Source organism: Hemitrygon akajei, chromosome 15 (assembly GCF_048418815.1).
Source record: "Hemitrygon akajei chromosome 15, sHemAka1.3, whole genome shotgun sequence".
NCBI classification, from domain to species: domain Eukaryota; kingdom Metazoa; phylum Chordata; class Chondrichthyes; order Myliobatiformes; family Dasyatidae; genus Hemitrygon; species Hemitrygon akajei.
Genome location: NC_133138.1, coordinates 81,543,837 through 81,571,045, shown reverse-complemented (window position 1 = coordinate 81,571,045; position 27,209 = coordinate 81,543,837). Strand labels below are relative to the sequence as shown.

General features: G+C 40.1%; 1 protein-coding gene across 3 annotated transcripts in view; it reads right to left on the bottom strand.

Moving 5' to 3' along the window:
• The window catches only part of LOC140739506 (regulator of G-protein signaling 14-like), a 125,963-nt gene that overhangs the window by 37,667 nt on the left and 61,087 nt on the right, over window positions 1-27,209 (bottom strand). For 2 of the 3 annotated variants that reach the window (XM_073067866.1, XM_073067868.1), the window contains exons 3-7: window positions 13,679-13,848; window positions 10,288-10,380; window positions 7,320-7,463; window positions 6,073-6,237; window positions 3,084-3,228 (exon numbers count right to left, since the gene is read on the bottom strand). In XM_073067866.1, the coding sequence (XP_072923967.1) occupies window positions 3,084-3,228; window positions 6,073-6,237; window positions 7,320-7,463; window positions 10,288-10,380; window positions 13,679-13,848 (717 nt within the window). The remainder of the gene's footprint in view (window positions 1-3,083; window positions 3,229-6,072; window positions 6,238-7,319; window positions 7,464-10,287; window positions 10,381-13,678; window positions 13,849-27,209) is intronic. The other variant, XM_073067867.1, reaches the window with a different exon arrangement.

Here is a 27,209-nt window from a genome sequence, read left to right as displayed (position 1 = left end):
AAGATCGATACATTAAGTGCCAATGGCAGAATTTTTTAAAGGTAAATTTTAGGTTATTTTTGGCTTGAGGAAAAGATAGATGCAACAAGTTGTTATCATATACTTGAAATAATGGTGGAGGCAAATGATAATAATCATCAAATTCAAATAGTATAAACAACATAACTATGTTTAATGAGCAGAAATATACATCTTCAATGATGGCACCGACATGATGGGATGATGTGTGTGGTAAGGCTAATCTAACAAAGCTTTTGAGATGATGGGGAATTCTTTAATCAGGGGGTGGCAAATCTGTGTAATTTGTTGCCACAGCATTTAATACCATCATTTCCACAATCCTGATTGAGAAGTTGCAGAACCTGGGCCTCTGTACCTCCCTCTGCAATTGGATCCTTGACTTCCCAACCGGAAGACCACAACATGTGCGGATTGGTGATAACATATCCTCCTCGCTGATGATCAACACTGCTGTACCTCAGGGGTGTGTGCTTAGCCCACTGTTCTACTCTCTCTATGCCCATGACTGTGTGGCTAGGCATAGCTCAAATGTCATCTACAAATCTGCTGATGATACAAGCATTGTTGGTAGAATCTCTGGTGGTGATGAGACGGCGTACAGGAGTGACAGATGGCAACTAGTGGAATGGTTCTGCAGCAACAACCTGGTACTCAATGTCAGTAAGACGAAAGAGCTGATTGTGGACTTCAGGATGGGTAAGATGAAGGAGCACATACCAATCCTCATAGAGAGATCAGAAGTGGAGAGAGTGAACTGCTTCAAGTTCCTGGGTGCCAAGATCTCTGAGGAAATCTAACCTGATTCCAACATATCGATGTAGTTATAAAGAAGGCAAGACAGCGGTTATACTTTATTTGGCGTTTGAAGAGATTTGGCATATCAACAAATACACTCAAAAGCTTCTATAGTTGTACCGTGAAGAACATTCTGACAGGCTGTATCACTGTCTGGTATGGGGCTACTGCACAGGACCGAAAGAAGCTGCAGAAGGTTGTAAATCTAGTCTGCTCTATCTTGGGTACTAGCCTACAAAGTACCCAGGACATCTTTAGGGAGCGGTGTCTCAGAAAGACAGCATCCATTATTAAGGACCTTCAGCACCCAGGGCATGCCCTTTTCTCACTGTTACCATCAGATAGGAGATACAGAAGCGTGAAGGCACACACTCAGTGATTCAGGAACAGCTTCTTCCACTCTGCCATCTGATTCCTAAAAGGACATTGAATCTTTGGACACTACCTCACTTTTAAAAAATATATACAGTATTTCTGTTTTTGCACGTTTTTCAAATCTATTCAATATCCATAATTGATTTACTTGTTTATCTATTATTATTTTTTATTTTAATTATTATTATTTTTTAAACAAATTTCACATCACATGCCGGTGATAATAAACCTGATTCTGATTCTGAGTTGATTGTGAAGGCCTAGTCATTTAAAATGGAGGTAGATATGTATTTAATTTGTTAGGGTTTCTAAGGTCATGGGGAGAATAAGGAGAATGGGGCTGAGGGAGAAAATATATCAACCATGATCAAATGGCAGAACAGACCTGCTGGGGCAAATAGCACAATTCATCACCTGCAGTCAGTGGCTACTTTACCAGGTACACCAGCACACCAGCTTGTTAATACAAATATCTAATCAGCCAATCATGTGACGGCAACTCAATGCATAAAAGCATGCAGACACGGTCAAGAGGTACAGTTGTTGTTCGCACTTAACATCAGTATAGGGGAAGAAAAGTGATCTAAGTGACTTTGACCGTGGAATAATTGTTGGTGCCAGATGTGGTGGCTACAGTACCTCAGAAACTGCTGATCTCCTGGGATTTTCATGCACAACAGTCTTTAGATTTTACAGAGAATGGTGCAAAAAACAAACAAAAGAAATCCAATGAGCAACAGGCCTGTGGGTGAAGATGCTTTGTTAATGAGAGAGGTCAGAAGAATGGTCAGAGAGGTATAAGCAGACAGGAAGGCAACAGAAAGTCAAATAACCATGCGTTCCAGAGTGATGTGTAGAAGAGCTTTTCTGAACACACGACATGTCGAACCCTGAAGTGGATGGGCTACAGTAGCAGAAAACACTTATTTATGTGACTTATGGTCTCATGTGGCTTTATATTGGAAGGTGCTGCCAAATAAACCTAGGTGAGTTTGCTCATAGGGTCAAAAGATTAACTATTTTAGGTCGAGGCCCTTTTCCAGAACAACAGCAGAGATGATCAAAATAACCCAGTGTAGTTTATGACATTCATTGATTATGACTGGGAATAATCAAGTTCAGCTTCATGTAACCTATCAGTGCTCACTCTATTACAACTCACTCTCAGGCAATTCTCGATGGGCAATACACGCAGAATACTGGAGGAACTCAGTAAGCCAGGCAGCATCTATGGATGGGAACAAGTTGTTGATGATTTGGCCAAGACCCTTCAGACAGGACTGCTGATGGGCTTCCGTGCAAAATGTCGACTGTTTATATCCTTCCATAGATGCTGACTGACTTCCTGAGTTCCTCCGGCATTGGGTTTGTGTTGCTCAAGATTTTCAGCAAATGTCAAATCTCTTGCGTTTATTTTTCGACTGGTACTCCTGTCAGCAGGCATTTGTTAAATGATAATCCAATTTAGATCTATAATTTTCAGGAAAGGATGAGGATGGCAGTAACTTGGAAAGCATGCACTCAGAAGTAAGTACTGTCTGAATCTGGCTGCAGTGGTAGATTACTCGATAAGCTCACAAATAAAATCATATGACTTTAATGGAACCATTTCTTGGAAGCTGAATGCAATGAGCAGCAATTATGATATTGCATGTTTAATGCAATTACAGATGTGTTTCCCCTACTTAGTTTTATCCTTAAGATACCAGCATCTGTTAAATAAGGGGAATATCCAGCAGCATGCTCTTAAATATTATAGTATGCTATAAAAACATGCTGCATCCTACACACTTAGAATGCACAGCATCATATTGACTCCATTACAAGGTACTGCTTAATATAATGCACTTATTTAGATTGTCATTGCTTTGTATATTTGAGGCAGATCTTACCTCCCAAGGAGTCTCCTTTCTCTTTTCTGCGGCTTAGTTTGCTCGTACTCTTCCACAGCTTAGGTTCCAAGTTTCCTCCTTTTTTATCGTAGTTTTCCTGTCGAACACCACTGAAAGACTTCCCCGACTTCAATTTCTGCTTCTGCTTTAGGACAAAACTGTAGTCATTATCCTGCTTACTTGTTTTGTACATTTAGAAGTGAGAGTAATCAGATCCTTGTCACATATTCTTATTTGTGGTTAGATCAACTGTTTACCACAAGTATTAGACTAAGTGGGGCAGAACTTGTTCTGAGATTTGAGATTTTGTCATGTTGTGCCAAAGTGCGAACAAGAAGAAATATTGTGTTAATCAGAAATCACTTCAAGCTGGTGCTCATTTGGCAGTGTTCGATAGCTAACATTACAATTACAGTAATTTGCCCCTAACCATCACACAAATTTCTGCACTTAACACACCAATAGGATTCAAATCTAAAATTAATGCCAATTCAAAGACACAATAATCAACAACAGTGAATTATTTCCTCTTTAGGAACATTAGTCAGAAAGTCAAATTTCTTGAAGTCAGAAATTTCAGAAGTTTTAGATTTTAAATGATTTAATAAAATGTTCTCTCTCTCTCTCTCTCTCTCTCTCTCTCTCTCTCTCTCTCTCTCTCTCTCTCTCTCTCTCTCTCTCTCTCTCTCTCTCTCTCTCTCTCTCTCTCTCTCTCTCTCTCTCCCTCCCTCCCTCCCTCTCCCTCTCTCCCCTTTGTAACTGATAGGGCAATAATTCCCCCATTCAAGTTCCTCCTCCCTCTGTTTATTTCATACGTGAGGAGATACATGGTGTTACTGGTTGCCCATCGGCCCTCCTGCACACTACTAGTTTGCACTCATGCCAAAAATGTCTCATGTGTATCAACATTCCAGATAATGAGGGTTGACTTGAGATGCCCCTATCAGCTCCTACTTCAAATCAAAGACTTACTATTGCCAAGACCTAAGGTCCAGTAGAGTGTAAATTCAGTAAATCAAAACCGATACATATCACTCATATGTTTAAAAGTTATTCTGATAAAAATTATGGTGCACCTAGTCAGTGTTCAATATGTTTTTGAAACTGTAACTAAATTATTTCCCTTTTAGCATAACCAAGAAAGAGGAAACATTTTACAAGTAAAGCTAGATTTCTTTTTAGATGTTTCACACCAAAACTTGGTTTGACTCTATGATAACTGGATCCAGTAAGAGTGAGGCTGATAAAATGATAAAATAATAGGTGTGATTATTGAAGATGGATAAACGTTCAGATCAATGCTCCTGAATCAAGAACGGAGTGGGCACTTCCTGTTCCAATGTTAAATTGCTGGTACATTTAAAAAAAAACTTTCACTTTAATTGATCTGCTTGGACTACATTCCACATGAAGTTATTGAGCTACTGAGCTACCTGATGCAATGTGAGCAGAACTTTAGGCTGCCTCATCAGTGAGCAAGTCTGCTTGGGCATTCAGCAATAATAATACATGTGACGAGATCTGAAGGATTATTTTAAAGTGGACTGTTCCTTTAACAAGAGAGAGAGGGAGCGAACAGCTTGTGTGCTAATTCAGCAGCAGAGAGAGAGAGAAAGTCTGTGAGTTGCCTCGGAAACTGAAAGGCAGAGCTGGTGTTCCGCACTAGTGAGACATATACAAGGTCGACTGACTTTTTAATCAGACACACAGGAGACACACGACTCCAGAGGCAAGGAGGACAATGGTGAGCTCTGTGTGCCCACGACAAGGGTGGGGTTTTGCTCACAGTGTGGACAAAGGGATGACCGGTGGGGAGCTATCAGTGTGTTTAATCCTGGTCTGGGTTGATAACTCCACCAGAGAACACGGCATCCTCTTCTTGTGGTCACAGTTGGTGACTGTAAATTTCGGGAGCAGGAGGATGACGTGAAGGATTGGCATCGGCGTCGGCATTGGGAAGACAAACCAACTCTCTATCTCTCCCTCTCCAACTCTACTCAAATCAAATTCCAGAACTGAACTGATTACTTACTATACCACCGTAAGACTGTATCACCTAACCCCCTGAGCTGGACAGCTTGGGAACCTCATTTACTCACCTCTGTCTATGCATATACTTTGCTAACCGCTTTACTTTACCTTGTTTTATATTACTGTATCACGTAGTTACTAATAAAATAGAGTTTATAACAAAAGACTCAGACTCCAGGTGTGTCCATTTCTGCTGGTTCTTTTTAACCCGTTACAGGGTATGTAACAGACAGAACAGGATTAAAGTCTGTCACAAAGTTGTGATGTATATTTAATAGCTGTGACAGTAACAGTTACTTTAAAGATTCTGTGGTTGTTTCTACCTGCAGGAGTACATGATTGACCACAGAAATACTGTATGTTTGTAACTTCTGCTGAGCACTGAAAACACAAGAATGCAAATAGGAACTGGTGTAGCCATTTTGCCCCTCAAATTGCTCCATCTTTCAATATGATTATGACTGATTTCTACTTGTCTCTATTCCTCTTCTGTTCTAGTTTCCACAAACCCTCAATTCTTCCATCTTTAGCTGCTTCCAGCATTAAATATATGCAGTAATCTGACCTTCACCACTCAAGGGCAGAGAATTCCAAAAATCTACCACACTGTGAGAGAAAAGAATTCTACCCTCCTCAGTTTTAATTGTCTTATCTTTCTAGTACTTTATGTCCTAGCTCTGTCACCTTGTTCATGACTCTCCCAATAGAGGGGATACCGAACAGAGAATGATTGGAGATAAGCTCAACTCTAGACCAGTTCATATCTCATGTCAAACCCAAGGAGTTACCATTATGAGCTCACCCTCTGTGCAATGGAATTTGAAAATTGGTATGTCCCCGTTGTGAGCTAAAAGGATAGAACCGCAAAGGTTTTCTTTCAGTGAAACAATTAAAGACATTGTAGGTCAAAGGTCATGCCATTCTATACGTTATCCCATGTTAGAAACCAGAGCCTTACCTTCTTGGAGCTTTCCTGGTCAGGTTTTTGATCAAACAACTGACTTCCTTGCCGTGAGATCATACCAGGGAGAGGTCTACCCTCAACTTCTGCCAGCACGCATTGCTGGTAAAGTGGGGACTTCACAAATCGGGTGTAGCTGTCAAATTTCATCAAGTTAAAGATCTGTGGAGAGATTTTCAGTTTTATTTATTGTCATGTACACCAGGGTGAAATAAAATTCCTTGCTCAGGTGAAGTGATAATAAATACAACAACAAATACAATGACAAGTGCAAATGAACAGAATGGAGCAGAGCCCATTGCAGATGCTGCAATTAGGAGCAAAAAACTTCCACTGAGGAGCTCAGTGGGTAAAGCAGCACCTGTGGAGGCTTTAGAATGGTCGACATTTCAGTGCTGATGCATTGACTTGAAACATTGACCATCTGTTTGCATCCACAGACGCTGCTCGAACCAACGAGTCCTCCAGCCCCTTGTTGTCTGCTGCAGAGAAGACTGATTCCTAGGGTGAAGAGACTTTCATCAGGAAAATATAAGTAATTGAGCTAATACTCACTAGAGTGTGGAAGTGGAAGAAATAATCTTGGAGAAACAGAAATGAATTCTGAGAGGGTTAGCAAAGGTTTATTGATGTTAGATCAATTATTAAATTTAAATTTAATACTCACTAATTTAGCTATCAAATATTTTCAGTGATATAAGCCAAGGGCAATGTATTGAATTGTTTAACAGATTAGTCATTAATTCATTAAAAGATGAAAAACGGACTTTAGGAATTAAATTGTTTACTCCCAATCTTTTGTCCCATGGCTCAGGGTATAGAAGATTTTGAATATTACCAGTGATAAGGTAGTTGAGTTAAATGTAGAGTTGGAACAAACTGTGACTACCAGGAGATCTGATGGAACATTTCAAAATCACCAGTAAAGGAGATTAACTGGATGTTATCTGGTTGTTATTTGTTGGACCTCACTGTACAAACTGTGTGCCTGAAGTTGACAGTGATTACGTTCTAGAAGTACTTCCAAAAATTTTGAGAAGAAAAAGCAGTATAAATTAAAGATATTCAGAATACAGTACTCTTAACGACCGGGCAAGTTATGTGTGTAGCAAGCAGAATTTTTCATACAAGCACCTCCTGAAGGTATTGGCTCTGAAGACTGCAGATATGAAAGGCAGCTTAATCTATTAATAGCTTGATATGTGGTCATAAAGCAGAGTGAGATGAAGATGGGTAGATGGTACCTGAAGCTGCTGTGCCTTAAACATATCCGACCGGGGGTCATTAAGGATATCCTCCTCAAGCTGTGCTTGACTGTCAATGTTGATAGGACAGAGGGAGCTGCTGGAGAGGTATGTGCTGTAAATCTCACCAGCAATCTGTGAAAGCTGAACACAGGACAAAAAGAGTTAGGTCAAAGCAATGCTATTCTGTATATGTACAGTATGTGGAAGTCAAACAAATAAGAAGCAATTATTAATCAGAAAATAGTTTTCCCTCACCATATCAAATTTTCTCTGACTGTAACAAGGCTAATTGCTTTAGCTAGTCAATGTGGTAACAAGTCATTCAAGTTATCAATCTTCATAGTAGGTCAAATAACATAGATGTCCAGAAAACTAAAATGAATCCAGGGAAGAAATCAGGTCTCACACACAAAATGCTGGAGGAACTCAGCAGGCCAGGCAGCATCTATGGAAAAGAGGACTGATGGAGCATCTTATCCTGAAACATCGAGTATTCTCTTTACCATAGGTGCTACCTGGCTTGCTGAGTTAAACATAGGAACATAGAAAACCTACAGCACAATACAGGCCCTTCAGCTCACAAAGCTGTGCTGAACATGTACTTACCTTAGAAATTACCTAGGGTTACCCATAGCCCTCTGTTTTTCTAAGCTCCATGTACCTGTCCTGGAGTCTCTTAAAAGACCCTTTCATATCTGCCTCCACCATCATTGCCGGCAGCCCATTCAACGCACTCACCACTCTCTGCGTAAAAAAACTTACCCCTGACATCTCCTCTGTACCTACTTCCAAGCACCTTAAAACAATGCCCCCTCGTGTTAGCCATTTCAGCCCTGGGAAAAAGCCTCTGACTATCCACATGATCAATGCCTCTCATCATCTTATACACCTCTATCTGGTCACCTCTCATCCTCCGAAACTCCAAGGAGAAAAGGCCGAGTTCACTCAACGTATCTCATAAGGCATGCCCCCAATCCAGGAAACATCCTTGTAAATTTCCTCTGCACCCTTTCTATAGTTTACATATCCTTCTTGTAGTGGGGTGACCAGAACTGAGCACAGTACTTCAAGTGGGGCCTGACCAGGGTCCTATAGTGCTGTAAGATTACCTCCCAGCTCTTGAACTCAATCCCACGGTTGATGTAGGCCAATGCTCTGTATGCCTTCTTAACCACAGAGTCAACCTACTTGAATTGCTGGTGATGGTGTTGTCACTCTGTTATTCCTCCAGCATTCTGTGTGTGTTGCTTGGATTTCCAGCATCTGTAGATTTTCTCTTGTTTGTGGAAGGAATCAGGTCTGACACTTTTAATTCCAGAGATTTAAAAGGTAAACAATATTTACCCCAATTCAGGAAATAACCTGGATCAGAAATTCCTAGTTCCATTCCATTATTTAAGAAGCATTAGACACGTAAATTAGAGAATTAAAGAGAGACTGCAGATGCTGGAAATCTGAAGCATCATATAACGTTCGTCCAGTGCCTTTGAGCGATGCTTAGAAAGTTATATGACATTTTATCTATAGATCATTATGAGTGGGTTCCTGAAATACTCAGGGGCAGAGCGAGCGGCATCTTGAGCAATGAAGTGATTGGAGAGCCTCATGCCCAGTTTCATGCTGTCTGAGCTGATGAGTTCCTCCAGCATTTGGAGTGCCTTGCCCAAGTTTGGAATGCCTGGAAAACCAGCTGAGTGTTTTGAGGTCACTAATGGAGTCACTGCAGGGGTACCTATGTGTTGTTTATATCGTTTTGCAAAACACATTTAATAAGGCTGCATACATAATTGGCAAAGGTGTTCTGACTTGAGTAGGCAGCTCGCTGGGCTGTAGGAGATAAGGAAACAATGATAATGGGTATAATTAAATGACAGAAAGGGACTCTTTTGGACAGTACTGAGGCTTCAGCTCTTTTAGCTGAAAGAATAGAGAACCTTATATCCATTTGCTAATTATAGCAAGTTAGGTGGTATAGTAAATAGTGTTGGTGAAAGCAGAAAATTGTACTTGAAGCATGAAGCAGGTGGGCTAAACAGTGCCAAATAGAATTAACATGCAGAAGATTAATATTATCCATTTTGCACTTGAAAATGTTCAACTTGATGATTTTCTAAAAGGTAATAAACACATGTGGAAACAAAGGGAGATTTAAGGTCCATAAAAAAGTTGACAATGACAAAAATAAGATGACTTGAGAACTTTACTTCTCAAAGCTCCCAATTACTGAAGCTTATCATTTCCATATTAGCATAGAAGGAGTTCATATCAGCCTATCCAGTTTAAGTAGTTTCATAGAGCAATTCCCTTCCCTCAGTGATGTCCCATGTTACTTGTCTCCTCACATTGCTATCAACCTCCACAGGATTCTACCCAATTGATCTTAGCCAATTACCCCACTACCCCACACCTCCTAGTGATGCTAGAAGAAACCAGACCACCTGGAGGAAACCCATGAGAGCATGAAAACTCCACACAGAAGGGCAGTGGGTGTTAATGGTTTATAGAGCTGCAAAGCAGCTACTCTGCTGTGATGCCCACTCTAGCCAGTGTCTAAGTCTACGGCACCCTAATTGATGCAGATTGACTGTTTGAATAGTCACTGTATTATATGAGTATCAGGATACCACAGATCCACCCATGTAAAGTATATTGAAACATACTATGATAACATCATCCAAACCACAGCTGGGGATTGGCTTCAGACCAACACAGAATATTTACAGTTGTGGTTTCTAAAATGGGAGTAGGCAAGAAGAAGGGGAAACTGCACCTTGCTGAGGACCCCCTGACTTTGGGAACAAGGAATTGGTCTTCATAATTCAGGCCTGAACTCAAAGGCTGTGCACTTCAAGAGACTACGCAGGCAGAGGCAGCCTTTACTCTAACCACAACCCAGGCCTCTGGAGAAGAAGAGAAAGCCGCAGTTGCAGCTGCAGGGAAACAAATGCAGCAAGCTTGCACTTACCTGTTCCAAGTCATCTTCTGGAATCTTCTGGAAACGTTCACAGGCTTGCCAAAACAATATGTTTTCTGCACTGAATTCCTTCTTTAAAAACTCCTGAGGTAAGATGAAACATATCAGTCACAGTAAAATGGGGAAGGTTCATGAGGGTGACCAGCACAATTCCACTTTGGAGTTCCAGATAACCTAACAGATAATCTCTTTAACATCGCTCCCTTCTGAACCACTATCACTGGAGAAATATCTTGCATTTAGTACCTATACTGATAATCTGTTTAACATCGTTCTCTTTCCAATCACAATCACTGGAGAAATATCTTGCATTTAGTACCTATACCTTAAATAACATAAGGCACTTTGACATGGCATAATCGGTCATTAATGGACTTAAAGCCAGATTCAAAAGTTACATTTTACAGAGTGATTTATACTTCTGGATCGACAGTCTTATAGTGTAAGGAGGGATACAGATTCTATATCAAGCAAATAACAGGAACAACTCAATTCCTGAGTGCCATGTTTAGGCATCGCCCTTTTAGATGAGGCAAAAATGTTTACTGGGCATCATACCCAGGCCTCCAGAAGATGGAATTCTGAACCACTTGCAGCAACATAATGCACAGATCAGAGAGTTTCTAATCAAGCTTAGAATCACTTCCAAATGTAACACCAGCTTAAGAGCAGTTCTGGAATGTTCTGAAATATTTACATTCTTCAAAAATATGTTTTGAATAATACATTGAACTCCCTATTGGAGAACTTAAAAGCAAGTATCTGTATAAATCTGGAAAAAATGTTTGTGGCAATAGTGAAACAAAATTTTCGAAACAAGTGTTGGATCACTAACATCATACAGGAAGGATATCTGTCACTTTCATTTGTTCTGGCCTGTACTTGGCTTCCTCCCCACAAGAAATGGCCTCCAAAGTGGTCTAAGAAGCCACAATACCTTGCCAGAAACATCCAGTTCTTACAGCTAATAAATTTTTTAAAAAACATTCTTAGAGGAAAAACTGTTGACAATAAATTCCAATTTCATTCATGTGTGGATTTATTGGTCACAGACCCAATAATCAAAGTACATTTATTATCGAAGTATGTATACATTATATAACCCTAAGATTTGTCTCCTTACAAGAGCCTACAAAACAAAGAAACCCAGTGGAGCACATTAAAATAAGACTGTGCAGAAAAAAACAAATCTTTCAAACAATAAAAGTAAGAAAATAAGATCAGACTGAAGTTCACGGAAGTGTGTCCACAGCCACAAAGACAGTCATCACTACAGGTAATCTAAGAGCCTGTTAGTTGCAGGCCACAATACAGAGACAAGTAAACCTCATGGAACATCGAGCTGAACTAGCTCATCCTTCTCCTCCAGCCCTGACATCCTGATCTTTTCAATCTGGTCCAGCACTTCAATCGGTTAAACCTCAAGTCTTTCCTTGCTTTCGGATCTGGGCCCTTCTGCTTCGATACTCTCTCAGTCCTGAGTCCTTTTGCCTGGATTTGGCCTATACTTTGAAAAAACACCCCCATATAATTTCCCAAATCATTAATATTGTTATTAGATGAGGCCCCAGCATTGATCCCGTTACAACTTGTCTCCAGGAAAATGATCCACTTCTCTGCACTGTTTACTGTCAATTAACCAATCCTTTAGCAACACTGATATATTAATGTCAGTACTTGTCCCCTTACCTCAACCTGCAACCTATAGTGAGACACCTATCAAATGCCTTCTGAAAGTCCAAATACACACTACCCACTAGGGTTTCCTGTTATCTGCCCACCCCAGAAAATGCTACTAGATTTGCTGGACCCCACTTCTCTTTCATAGACTGATGTTGACTCAAATCTTGGCTAGAGTTTGCCAGAAGGCTTGTGGAAGTCTTTGAAGTCAGCTGGAAGTTTCAATAGTTTGACGAAACCAAAATTGAGCTTTTTGATCATCAGTCTAAATGGTATTTTTGATGTAATCCAAATACCACACATCATCAAAAACACAGCATCCCTACCGTGAAGCATGGTGGCAGCTGCATCATGCTTTGGGAATGCTTTACTATAGCAGGCTTGTGAAGGTAGAGGGTAAAATGAATGCAGCAAAATACAGGGAAATCCTGGAGGAAAACCTAATGCAGTCAGTAAGAGAACTGTGACTTATGGAGAAAATCTGTTTCCAGCAAGACAATGACCACAAGCATAAAGTCAAAGTTACTGTCCTGAAGTGGAAGTGGCCAGGTCAGATGCCAGACCTCAATCCAATTGAAAATTTGTGGCTGGGCTTGAAAAGGGGTGTTCACTCATGATCCCCATGCAATCTCACAGAGCTTGAGCAGTTTTGTCAAGGAGAATGGGGGAAATTTGCGGTGTCCAGCTTTGCAAAGCTGATACTGTCTGCACAGACTGAAGGTTGAAATTGCTGCCAAACGTGCATTTACTAAATACTGACTTGTAGGGGGAGATTACTTATGCAATGAATTATTTAGTGTTTTATATTTGTAATTAATTTAAATCACTTTGTAGTGTCGGTCAAGTTGCTGAATGTAAGTTTTTCATTGCACCTGTGTATACATACACTACACTTGTATGCAAGACAAATTACTAGACTTTAGGATTTAACTTACTTCTAAATCACCCAATCTAAAATCAAGACTGACTCATTTTTATTGAGCATCACTTAGAAAAACAAAACACTCCCATGGTAATTCAAAGAAGTCTAAAGCAAGACAGTGACGTAAAATACAAAGATGCTGGACTCTGGAAAAGGGATACACTGCAGGAGGAACTCAGCATGCCCGGCAGCAGCTGTGGAAAGAAATGGACTCTCAGTGTTTTGGTTTAAGACCCTTCATCTGGGCTATAAAGCAAATAGATAATGAATCAAAGAAGGTTTTGTTCAGACGTTTGACCATAAGCATGACCAAAGATGGAGTAATACACTGAGAAAGCTGGTGTGTTGGATTCAGGCTAAAGAGACATCTTTATTCCAGAAAGGTGGTAGAGATTATTAAGAGACTGGAATCAATGAAAGATTATACCCCTTTCACAGAAGTGAGGAGTTTGGTAGAAAAATAGCCAATATCCAACGTGACAAAATGAGAGCTTATTTCAGTGTAGTGAATGAATTAACTAATAGAGACCTGTGATTTATTTGGAAAAGGAATAAAAGAAAACAATTTAGCTGAACAACTGTGTTGATATTTGTGTAAAAAGTCCATAAGCGCCTCCCAACTGTTGGATGCAACAATGGATGAAACAGGAAGTGATAAGGAGCCAGGCTGAAGAGCAAAGAACCCAAAATGATCCTGGCATTGCAGGAAGTTCCATAGCATAAAGTCTGTCTGGCAGGTGAGTGTCAGGTGGTTAACAATGAAGGTTGGTGAATACTTACTGTGAAGTACTGCACACCAGCAGGGTCCTGCAGAAGCCGTTCAAAGGAAACTGCCCAGCTGGCCACTGACCTCTCAGAGTAGAACGTCCCCTCCTGCACACTGGGCAAACTGACATTGCTGTTCAAACTCTGGTCACTTCCCCTTCCTTCCACCTCATTGACGTGCAGCTCTGGGGAAAATGATTTATGTTATTGTCTCTGGATTTATAATCTTGAAGTTCAACAAGAAGAAAAGTTATTAAAAAACACCAACAGCTTGAATTACCATTTGCTGAAAGTATAAGATAAATTATCTAACAGATCCAGAAACATTGGATTAGGAGAGGGACATTCAGTCCCTCTGCTTGTTCTACTCTATAATAATCTGAACATTAACTAGACTGGCTTGATCCTATTACTTAGAATTATATTAATCTCATTTTTATAAACTGGTCAGTAGTCACAATCTGTTTACTTTTCCCAAGCTGAGGGTTAAGGGGTCACACTAATTAATGGCAGCATTCATTAAAGGGATTCTACTAGGAGTTACATTAAAAACTAAAAGATTTTATTTTTTTCCCAATGGTGTAAATTCTTAGGGTTCTATCACATTTCTTAAAGACCAACCAAGAAGCTTCAAGCCTCCAGGCATTCACCACAGCAGGGTGCTTTGTTCCAAGTGCCAATGTCATGGATGGCCAAAAGTGCAGTCAGTAGATTTCCTTTCTCAGAGCTTCAATGATTCAGGTTTATTCCTGACCTCTGGTGCCTTGGAAGTTGTTCATTCTCCCAATGACCATGTGACAATCTGGTTGCTCCAGTTTCTTCCCATATCCCAAGGATATGTGAGTTGGTAGGTTCATGGGTCACAATCAATTGCCCCTCAGTCAGTGGCAGATCTGGGATAGCTGATGGGAGAATAAAATGGAATTAGTGTAAAGGGTGTTTGATAGTTAGTGTGGACTGTGGGGTGAATGACCTCTTTCAATACTGTACAACTCTGAGAAACTAGAAAATATTTATTTAAGTCTGACTGTCCCTTGGAAGCACTTTGGAGCATTGAACTTGAATGCATGTCAGGTATCAATGCTGTTTGCATGCAGTAATGTACATAATGTGTGCAGTTTAATGGGCACTATTATTAAACCCACAGGAGTGGAGAAGAGGATGTTGTCCAAGGTCAAATCTCTTACTATGTTATGGTATTGGGTTTGCTGATCGCCAAGTTCTAAACTCAAACAAAGGCTTTAAGCCTCATCGGATATACAAACAAATAGCAAGAGTACTCTCACTAAATGGAGATTATATTGTAACAACCCAATTTTCAAAAGCTAGTTTACTTCCTTTTTTATTTTCCGTGGTGAGTTTAGCTGCCAATACCCACTGTTTGAACAGTGGGTCCCCTCTCCCTACCAAGGCAAATATACTTCCAGCTAACAAAGTAGTTTAAAACACAGTTCATTTATTTATAGTGATACACATTTAAATCCAAACAACACTCTTAAAACACATTTAAAATGCAGATTTATCTAAAATCATTGAATCATTATAAAACATATTGAAATTAGAAACTATTTCTAAAACTCAAAGCACTTCTTAAAAAACATAGCATTTATTAAACATTAAATATAATGCACAAAGCACAAATGGTTTCATAAACATAAAGGGCAATGCACAAAGCACAAACGATTTCTTAAACTCAATGGATTTCCAAGTCACAGGTACATTCCAATAAACTAAGAGGACATACCACGATGCATACAACGAATTGTCTATTGTAGAAACCAAAGCTGGAGGAATGGATTCTTGTTCACCCCATGTTTCTATCATGTTGCTTGATATTCTTTATCCCATTCCTAATGAGCCTGAACTGCTCACTATATCTACTGTATACACTTTTCCACCCAATTGGATGGGTATGCACATATATGATATTTCCTCAGATATCCTTTTAACTCAAATGGTCTAAAAAACATTTTTGGAGATATAGACCTCAGCATAATATTCAGAGTTCACAATTAATGCTTGAGTATATAAAATCTTGCAACTATAAACATACCAGTTATTGATATGATAAATGATACTATCCAACTATTCTGCAAGATTCTTCTTGTGACTGTGAACCAAATCACCAGGAAACACTTAAGCTGGTAAGATATAAATCTTTATTCAGCACACAAAACAAGCAACATATTTGAGACACGCTTAGAAGAAGAGGCCTCCCTGGCCCCAATATTACATGCTATTTTTATATGCCAAAGATCAAAGGTAACAGCAGGACAATTCCATAGTTACAATGTATCTTAAAATGTTTCCTTTGAATCACATATAATTTTCAAATACTCCCAACATTCTAGACACCCAAAATGAATGTTAATCCCCATCATCTGTCCAGCTGCATTCATGCATGTGCAGACATCTCAGATGATCAACCCCAGTCTGCAGCTCCAGTTTGACTATTGTTCTGAGCTGCTTTTTAAATTAAATCTGCAATCCACTTCCTGGTCTAAAGACTAGTTGCTGCTGAAATTAATATTTGCTCTGCACCCTAATTCCAGAATATGCCCTAACACTTCCTTGTACTAAGTAACTTAAGAGTCAGCTTCTCTATTTGAAACAATCCACATTAAACAACCTACCTTGAACAATAAAGCAGGTACAGTGGCTAGCATCTGCTTCTTGTAGAAAGAGCACCTTCAAAGCCGCTCTATAGATAATATTTTGTTTTAACCGAGCTGATTACTGCTTTCCATTTACATGTTAAGAACTGAAGGCTAAATCTCATTTATGACTAGTAGTTAAACGAACAGTTAGTTGGAAGCTCACTTGCATCTGTTTATGATCTTACATGTGGCAGCTGTGTTTTGAAAACAAACTTAGCAGCTTAGCAAACAATATCACAATTAAAGGATAGAGCAGAAGTCTCACGGACATCCACAGTAAGACATTTACTTCAGGCACATAGAGATATACAGTTAGGTAACAAAGGTTGGCCTTTCCAGTGACGCTCATATCAGCAAAGTTCAATGCCATACATTTGATATTGTGAACCTCTACTGTCTTACCTCAGCAGCTAATGGGCCAGGGCTCGGAATATAATGCTGGCACAGTTATGCAATATTTGGCACAAAAATACATTGAGTCACTATGATCCTCACAAAGGAGAGGAGAATTTCACTCAGAGAACATAAAGTGCTCTGCTGAAGACTGAGTATTGCAACAAGAGTTACGTCTAATATGAGATAAAGGGTTGTGTGTTCCTCTCCCCTATCAGAAAAGGCATTCACCAAGGCTCTAGAGTTTTTTTCTCAAAAAAGAATTGGGAGTTGTCAAACACAAAATGCTGGATGAGCTCAGCAGGTAAAGGAGGTGATCTGTTACAGCTGTGGTTTCTCAGGCCATAGTTGAAGGCAGTGCCCTAAAAAGGGAGGAAGGAGTCAAAGTCACCCACCAAAACAGGCAGAATCCACAACAGTCTGACTTGAGTTGGTAAGGCCAGCATCCAGGTCGAACAAACGGCTGGTGGCAGCCTTGATTGGCAGTACTGGTCACCCACAGATATACAGAAGAGTTTTATTAGGGGGCTAACAATGTGAAATGTTACTGAGCACAGGATTATTAGTATTGAAAACTGATCTACCCTTGCCCATGAGTCAGCCTCAGTAACTTGAGTTTCCCTAGCGGGAAAGTTTGCTAATGCCACATGAGGGTGGTGGGGGGGGGGGGGGTGTTTAAACCAGAGTTGCAAGGGGATGGAAACCAGAGAACCAGAACAGATAGCAGAGTCAAATGTTGTTAGAACCTCAAAGTCAGGAATCTAAAAATAGAGTATGGTATGAGTAATGTTCTGAGCTGCATATATTTCAATGCAAGAAGCATTGTAGGAAAGGCAGATGAGCTCAGGTCATGGATCAACACATGGAATTATGATATTGTAGTCATTAGTGAGACTTGGCTGCAGGAGGAGGCAGGACTGGCAGCTCAATATTCTTGGGTTCAGTTGTGTTATATCTGACAAGAGAGGGAGGGATTAAAGAGGGAGGAGTGTCATTTCTATTCAGGGAAAATGTTAGAACCGACTAAAGAACTCATCTGGTGATGCCTTATGGGTGGAACTGAGGAATAAGAAAGGTGTGACCACTTTAATGGAGCTATATTATAAGACTACCCAACAGTCTGCGGGATTTAAAGGAACAAATTTGTAGAGAGAATGCGGACGATTGCAAGAAACACAAGGTTGTTATAGTAGATGATTTTAACTTTCCATATATTGACTGGGAATCCCATACTGTAAATGGACTAGATGGGACAGAGTTTGAAAAATGTGTTCTGGAAAGTTTCCTTAATCAGTACATAGAAGTCCCAATGAAATAGTGTGCAATACTTGATGTGATATTAGGAAATGAGACAGGGCAGTTGACGAAAGCCTTTGCATCTAGTGATCATAACGCCACTAATTTCAAAGTAAATATGGAAAAAGAAAGGTCTGGTCTGCGAGTTCAGATTCTAAATTGGAGAAAGGCCAACTTTGCTGTATCAGAAAGGACCAGGCAAGTGTGGATTGGGACAGGCTGTTTTCTGGCAAAGGTGTACTTGGTAAGTGGGAGGCCTTCAACAGTGAAATTTTGAGAGTACAAAGCTTGTAAATGCCTCTCAGAATAAAAAGTAAAGATAACAGGTTTAGGGAACTTTGGTTTTCAAGAGATATTTAGGCCCTGGTTAAGAAGATAAAAAGGAGATGCATTGCAGATATAGGCAAGTAGGAACAAATGAAGTAATTATGGGGTATAAGGAATGCAAGAGAACGCTTAAGAAAGAAATCAGGAGGGCTAAAAGAAGGCTCGAGATTGCTCTAGCAGACAAGGTGAATGAGAGTGTTAATGGATTCTACAGAAATAATAAGAGCAAAAGGATTGCAAGGGACAAAAGTTGTCCTCTGGAAGATCAGAATGGTAATCTATGCATGGAGCAAAGTACATCTGTACTTACTCAGGAAATGAACAGAGTCTACAGAAAGGAGGCAATGCAGCATCGAGGGCGTGGACCCTATACAGATTACAGAGGAGCAGGTGTTTGCTGTCTTAAAGCAAATCAGGGTGGATAAATCCATGGGGCCTGACAAGGTGTTCTTCTGTGAGATGCAAGTGCAGAAACTACAGGGGCTTTAGCAGAGATATTTAAACTGTCCTTAGCAACAGGTGAGGTACCAAAGGATTGGAGAACAGCTAATAGTGTTCTGTTATTTACGAAAGGCTATAAAAATAAGCCAGGGAATTATAGGCTGGTGAGTCTGACATCAATAATGGGAAAGTTATATTAATTTATTCTTTGAGACTGAATATATAAGTATCTGGGTAGACATGGACTGATTAAGGATAGTCAGCATGGCTTTGTGTATGGTAAGTCATGCCTAACCAGTCTTAAGAAGGACGTTACCAGGAAGTTGACAAAGACAAGATAGTGGATGTTATCTACATGGACTATAGCAGAGTCTTTGGCAAAGTCCAACATGGGAAGTTGATCAAGAAGGTTCAGTTGCTTGGCATTCTAAATGAGGTAGTAAATTGGATTAGATAACGGCTTTGAGGGAGAAGCTAGAGAGGGGTAGCAGATGGTTACCTCGCTGACTGGAGGTCTGTGATTAGGGGAGAGCTGCAGGGATCAGTGCTGGCTCTGTTGTTTGCCATCTATGTCAATGATCTGAATGATAATGTGGTTAACTGGATACGCAAATCTGTGGATAACACCAAGATTGGGGCTGTAGTGGACAGCAAGGATGACTATCAGAGCTTGCAGCAGGATCTAGACCAGCTGGAAAAATGGGCCGAAAAACAGCAGATGGCAACAAGTGCGAGATGTTGCATTTCAGTAGGACCAGCCTGGTAGGTCTTACACAGTGAACGGTAGGGTACTGAGGAGTTGTGGAAGAACAAAGGGATCTGGGAATACAGGTTCATGATTCATTAAAAGTGCTGGCACAGGTAGATAGAGTGGTAAAGAAAGCTTTTGGCATATTGGCCTTCATAAATGAGAGTACTGAGCACAGGAAATTAGTTGTTATGTTTAAGTTGTATAAGATGTTGGTGAGGCCTAATTTTGAGTATAGTGTTTAGCTTTGGTCACCTTCCTGCAGAAAAGATGTAAATAAGGTTGAAAGAGTACAAACAAAATTTACAAGGATGTTGCCGGGTCTGGAGGACCTGAGTTATAAGGAAAGATTGAATAGGTTATGACTTTATTCCTAGGAACATAGAAGACTGAGGGGAAATTTTTATAGAGGTATAGAAAATTATGAGGGGTATAGATAGGGTAAATGCAAGCAGGTTTCTTCAGTTGAGGTTGGGTGGGACTACAACTAGAGGTCACGGATTAATGGTGAAAGGTGAAAAGTTTAAGAGAAACATGATGGGAAACTTCACTCAGAGGGGCATAAGAGTTTGGAACGAGCTGTCAATGTAAGTGGTGCATGTGAGCTTGATTTCAACGTTTAAGAGATGTTTGGGTAGGTACATGGATGCTAGGGGTATGGTGGACTATGGTCCAGGTGTAAGTCAATGGGTTTAGGTAGCTTAAATGGTTTGGCATGTACTAGACGGGTAAAAAAAAAGGCTTGTTTCTGTGTTGCACTTTTCTTTGTCTCTATGGATCCATTGAGCGAGCGCAGTTTCCTGTAGGTTTCTGGGTATGCTCATATTCAATATGATCTCATATGCTCCATCAATTCACAAGACATGTCACTTGGGGACTTATAATTATATATATTTTATATGTGCTATCCCCCACGAAGACCACAATCTTGTTGTTGTGTTTGGAAGCATGTGTGGCTCAGTAACCTGGAGAGCTATGTTGACTGGAGGCAAGTCTTTATGCTTTGGCTGTTGGTATGGTCAACAATGTCAAACAGGCAAAAGGGTAGAGGTCAGACTAAGAGTAGTCCACTGGTTCTCCAGGTTTGAGGATTTGTCTGAGGGGTAACAACCCTGACTGGTAAAACAAAATTGTTCTGGAAACAGCAATGAAGAATCTTTCTACACCTGAGTGTGATGGTATTCCTGAGCCTCCAGCCAGGGCTTGCATGACTGACAGTTTTTAAAACTGAGAAAAAACTACTGACATGATGAAGGAAGCCCTGAACACTACCAGAGATGGAGGACCTTCATTGCTGCCCTAATCGCCAGTGGTGTAATGAGCAATCAAAAAGTTATATGCACAATGGGCGCTTTGTGCTGTATAAGACTGTTGGTAATGTGCTTTGCACCTTGGCCACAGTGGAACACTGTTTCATTTGGCTGTAATCATGTATAGTTGAATGATAATTAAACTTGAACTTGAGCTAACGTGGAGAAGACAGGTACAACAAACTTGTGTGATCCCCATGTAGAAATCATAGCTCACAGGGAGATAGCATGCTCCAGCAGGGTAAGGAGAGGGACAACGATTGTGAATCATGTCAGGAAGTTCCAAGTTTAGGAGCCCAACACAGTGAAGAACTTTTAGAAGTTGTGTAACTGCCTGCAGAGGTAGCAGCAATTAAAGTAAGAAACTTTAGAAACAGGAGAGTTAGGACAAGAAAGGGAATGAGTGTGCAGATCATGGGGTAAAGAGAGCAACAGAAGAACATGGGACAACAGAAATTGCAAGTAGAGAGGAAGAAACTACTGGAGCCAATTTAGTAAGACTGTATGGAAATGTGAAGGTCAATTACAACCAGGTTAACACGTTGAGCGATCGAACAAAACAGCAGCAATATATTGCTGATCAGAGAGCATGAGGGAAAGAAGACGGTAGGCAACCAAGTCACAGTAAGGGAGCAGCCTGAGAAGACAGGTTTCACTCCCAGGTGGGTAGGACCACAGGTGGTGCTCTGACAACTGGCACTTGTGTTTGTGTACAAACCCGGCAAGGCAGCCAGTGGAAACACTGGACTCAGGTTAAACTGTATGAATCACCTTCTTGTCACCCTCACAAACAGAACAAGAGATCAAGTCCACCCAGTAACAATGTCATTACACAGAATTACCGGCTAATGAGCTTTCTGGAGACAAGTGAATATAGCAGATATTAGTTCAAACAAGAACCTGTCTTCAGATTTTATTGGAAATGTAAATAAGTTCAGGAAGCTTGCAATTAGCCTTCAGTTTTATTATATATTGCAAGCAGTAATTTAAAGTTAAAAGCACAGACTGCTCCACAGACTAAGAGATTGCATATACAAGAGCCAAACATTAAAACAATGGGGTTGTGTTAACTGGCTTGCATCAAACCAGCCAATTTGGGAATCATAATTTGCACCATTGTGACTGAGTAAAAGCTTGCAGACCAGACAGATGGTGTCACATAGCATATCAAACACAGTCACAGATATAGGCATTCAGTAGTGTTTGTGTACATATGAAATGTACATATTTGTACATTTGTGGACTCAGAGACAGCTCTGAAAACATTCATTTTGGGTGTCTGGGACTTTTGCCCCAAAAGCTTTTAAACTATTTGTGTGAATTATTTTGTGACAAAGGTATCTGAATATTCTGTCAATCCAAAATATTGAAGGAAACAAAGCCAATGTAACTATTGAAAATTGTATTAAATCGCCTACTGTTACCTTTGATCTTAAGTGTACAAAAATGTGATGTACCTTTGGGTTTGTGAGCCTCTACGGAGTGTGTCTCTGGAATGATGCCTGCTTGTTGTGCCAAATATAGACTTTTATATCACCAGCTTCAGTGTCTCGCCAATGACTTTGCTCACAGTCATAACAGGCATGTCACTTAAAACTTTGACAAACCTCTGTGGGTGCACAATGGAGAACATGCTGACTGACTGCATCATGACCTGGTATAGAAATGCCAGTGCCAGTGAACAGAAACCCCACAAAAAGTTGTGGACACAGCACCACTCCCCCCCCCCCACCACTGAGCCCATCTACAGGAGTGCTTCCATAAGAAAGCAGCATCCATCATCAAGGATCCCCACCATCCACAACATCCAGGCCATGCATTCTTCTGGCTGTTGTCTTCAGAAAGAAGGTAGGGAACCTTAGGTCCCACACCACCAGGTTCAGGAACATTTATTACCCTTCAACCATTAGGCTTCTCAACCAATGTAGCTAATTTCACTCATCTGAACACTGAACTGGTTCCACAGTCTATGACTAACTTTCAAGGACTCTATCACTCATGCTCTCCATAATATTTATTACTATTATTTCAAACAAGAGAAAATATGGAGATGCTGGAAATCCAAGTGAAACCCAGGTTAATTAAACCCAAAGATGTAATGTTAGAAAGCTCCACCTGTGGAGGGATGAGATGAGGTTTACCAAATTTTAAGAACTTTGAGGGGTAAAAAAGCTATGAGAGAATGAGGCGTGGCTGATGTGTGCGCAGACAAGTGAGAGAAACAGAGCAAACTATTAGAAACTAAAGATATAAACTTTTAAAAGTGGAATTATTAGTGAGTATCTCTACCCTATTTACTCGAAAACTTCAGGGTCAAATCCCTGGAGGAGAGGTGCTATCAATAAAAGATCTATTGAAGCTACAGCTATAATGAGCATCAGCTGTAATGAGACAATGTCAGCATAAATGAGTGTCCAAGATCTCTACTTTGTAACCGGGAATTAGTTCTGTTAAGGATTTGATGAGTTAAAACTTCTACTGTTCTGAGTGTATGAATTTGTGTGTGAAATATGTTCAGTAGTGTAATGGAGAAGTGTTTGGAAATGGTAATGTGATGTTGTGTTATTTTGAAATAGAAAATACAATGTGTATAAAAACTTACGGATTGTAATCCTGTTATATACGGGTCAGGTTTTTTTTGACTAAGTATTGTGAATTGACTTTCTGTGGATGATCAACTATTTCATCCAACAAAACAAGAAACAAGATGGCGAGCCACCCAAGATGGAAGAGTTAGCGCAGGAACAAAATGTTTAATAACATAGAGGATTTAATACGGTTGGGTGTATAAATTTATTTCCATTTGAACAATCCGAATTTGATTTTCTCAAGAACTGATTATTTTTGCAAAGATTTTTGATAAGTTACTAAAAGAGATTTACTTTGTTTAAAAGTTATGTTGGAGAATTGTGAAAGCAGTTAAGCTATGTGTGTGTAAAAATATATATATATATATATATATATATATATATATATATATATATTCAAATTTGTAGACATACTGACTGGAATTTCAAATTGTTCTTATGTAAATATTTTGTATATTTTGTTTTATAAGCAAAACTTGCCTCCAGAAGTGTGTGTTTTTTATTCATTGCCTCCTTCCAAAACCTAAAGCTTCAGATGGTCTACTAGCACCTATTCTCGTACTATGTAATTTGATTTTCTCATAAATAGTGCAGCGACCAGCACACAAGATGAGACCAGTGCTACAAAGGTGTTGGAGGAATGCTGCAGGCCAGGCAGCTTCTATGCAAAAGGGTATAGTTGACATTTCGGGCCAAGTCAAGTATACTCAACAGTTCGAGCCGAGTCCCTTATCTCAGCCCGAAACATTGATTATACCCCTTTTCCATAGATGCTGCCTGACCTGCTGAGTTCCTCCAGCATTTTGTGTGTTGCTATTATTATAATTTGTTGCATTTCTTTTTATATTTTCAGTTTGCTGTCTGCTGCATGTTAGTTGTTTGTCCATTTTTGTGTCTGGTATTTCATTCATTCTATTGTGTTTCTTTGTATCTACTGTGAATGCTGATAAAAACAAAATAAGTATCAGAGTAGACTGTGTTGATACATACATACTTTGATAATAAATTTACCTTGAACTTTGTACAAGAATAACCGCAGGTACAGACATTTGATGTATGGGCTTGGCTGAACAGCCAACTGAACAAAGCTACGACCTATAGGATTATAATTGAAATGCCTCTAAATCAGAATAATTCCCAAATGATGTTGAAGTTAAATTTCCTGTGGTGACAAGGAGCTTTTAACTTAAATGTGAGCTCTGTTTCACTTCCCACAGATGCACCCTGACCTGCCAAGTTCTCCCAGTGTTTTCTGTTTCTATTTTAGATTTTCAGGCTCTGCAGATTTTTGATGGTCTTTTATGAAATGAGGATTGAGCTCTCTCTTCTGAAGCTGTGAGGCAGCAGCACCGCAAGCTGTATCGCTCTCTTAAGCCGTTGCAAGTAATTATACAAAACACTTTGATTTTTTTCTGAAGGAGTCCAGTACTGAAGTGAGGCCTGGTCCGCAATTGGGGACTCTCATATTTAATTCTAATTCCAATACAGTACTTCCAATATTTAGCACTGGGAATTTCATTCTGAGTTCTGAAAGTCTGGATCAGTAAGTCGTGTGTATCTTCTCACTGGATCTTGTGAGAACTTCTGCAACAGAACTAACCCATTCTCGTTTCTGCCCCCGAGTTCTGTCAACTTAGTCCTCTCAGTGTGTCAAATGTCGCAGGGTGCTGACATCATGAAAGCTTTGATTTCTTCCTGGCTGCTGCTGTGCTGTGGCATTCTGAGTGGTTCCAATTCTGGCATGTTGCAGTGCTTTCAATACGTGAAACATCAAAGTAAAAATTTCAGCAAATCAACTTATTGGAGGAAGATGGGGTGGCGAAGAGGGAACAATAAGGTCATTAAGGACCACAAATATGAATAGAAACCTGAAGTATCAGTTTTATGCTGTGTACATTGTTGCAGCATGTTGCATAACAGCGCCAGAATAAAATTCCAAGGCAGACTTCAGCTTATATGAGCTCATACCCTTTCCTTGAGGGGGGGGGGGGGACTGAGTAGAAGAGGATATCAGCATCGACAATCATAATAATTTTAGAATGCCTTTCACAACCTAAAGGTAGGTAAGTACTTCAAAGTATTTTTGACTGGCACTGGAATCTCTTGTAATGTAGGAAAACAATTGGGATACAATTGGTTCCAGTAAATGACCATTTAATCATTTCATTACTTGTTTATGGTGTTACGAATGTGCCACAACTCTGAGGGGCCGAAGGGTACAAAGTAGCCCCCTCCTTTTTGAGAATCGCAAGATCGCTATTAATTCGGGTCTGGGACTCAGGAAATGAGAGAGAGACGTACCAGGAGAAATGCTAGAAACCCCGTGACAGCGTTAAATAGCGACAGCCAGTGGGGGGCTCGCGTGCGTCCTTTCCCTTTGCCTGGGATTGGGGCCTTACCACGGAAGAACGGCTTTAGCTAAAGGACCGGCTACACCAACGGAACTCTCCAAGGATCGAAATCATAAAAAGGAAAAGCTGGCAAGTTTCTAAAATCTCTCTCTTGACTCCAACCAAAGGCTGCAGCCTGAATGAACTGAGTGACTTTTATATTTCCATCGGACAATACATTATCCCCTAAACAACGATAGAGCTTATTTCTTACTGATTATTATTATACCCGCATTTTTAGATTTAGTATTGATGACATGTATTATCTGTATGTTTGCATTGATATTATTTTTGTGTCTTTTTACTAATAAATACTGTTAAAAATAGTATCATCAGACTTCAACGGACCTCTCTATCTTTGCTGGTAAGTGACCCAGTTATGGGGTTCGTAACAATGGAATGAGTGTTCCTTGCAAGTCCCACCCCTCTTTTGTCTTTGCCTTTCATTGTTGAATAGCCATTTCAGAAGCAGTCAATTGTCAACTACATTACTATCCAGTCTGGAGTCATATACTCCAGAATGGGTCAAAATTGGAGATTAGTTTAGTTCTAAATCCCCATTTCTGTGGTGGGAATAGCTAAACCTTACTGACTTTCCAATAGCTCTGTGAGGTGGTTACAGGACATCAGAGGGAACAGAGAAAAGTACAACGCAAGAGCAGTCCACAACACCAAATTAAATGGATCCCTTTTGCTACTCCATGATCTATATCCTTTCATTTTATCTAAAAGCCTCTTAAATGCCACTGTCATATCTGCTTCCACCTTATCTATGTTCCAGGGGCATCTACCACTCTCTGTGTAAAAAAAAAACAACACACTACCACAACCACCCACCCCCCCACCCCGACATCGCCTTTAAATTTCCATTCTCATCATGTGTGTACTCTAGTATTAGACATTTCTACCCTGGGGAAAAAGATTTAGACTACCTACTTTATCTATGTCTCCTATAATTTTATCAAATTCTGTCAAGCATCCCCGCAGAGAAAACAATACAACTGTATACAATTTCTGCTTATAGCTCATACCCTCTAATCCAGACATCATCACGGTAAACCTCTTATGTACACTCTTCGAAGCCTCCACATTCTTCCTGGACTGAAGCAACCAGAAATGCACACATTTGAAAACTCTGTAGATGCTGGAAATGAAGGTAACACACACAAAATGCTGGAGTAACTCAGCAGGCAGCATCTATGGAAAAGAGCAAACAGTCGACATTTCGGGCCAAAACCCTTCATTAGGACTGGAAAAATGAGGTGAGGTCAGAATAAAAACGTAGGGGGAGGAGAGGAAGAAGTACAATATAGTAGGTGATAGGTAAAACTGGGAGAGGTGAAGGAAAGAGCTGAGAAGTCACTTGGTGAAAGAGATAAAGGGTCCGAGAAGAAGA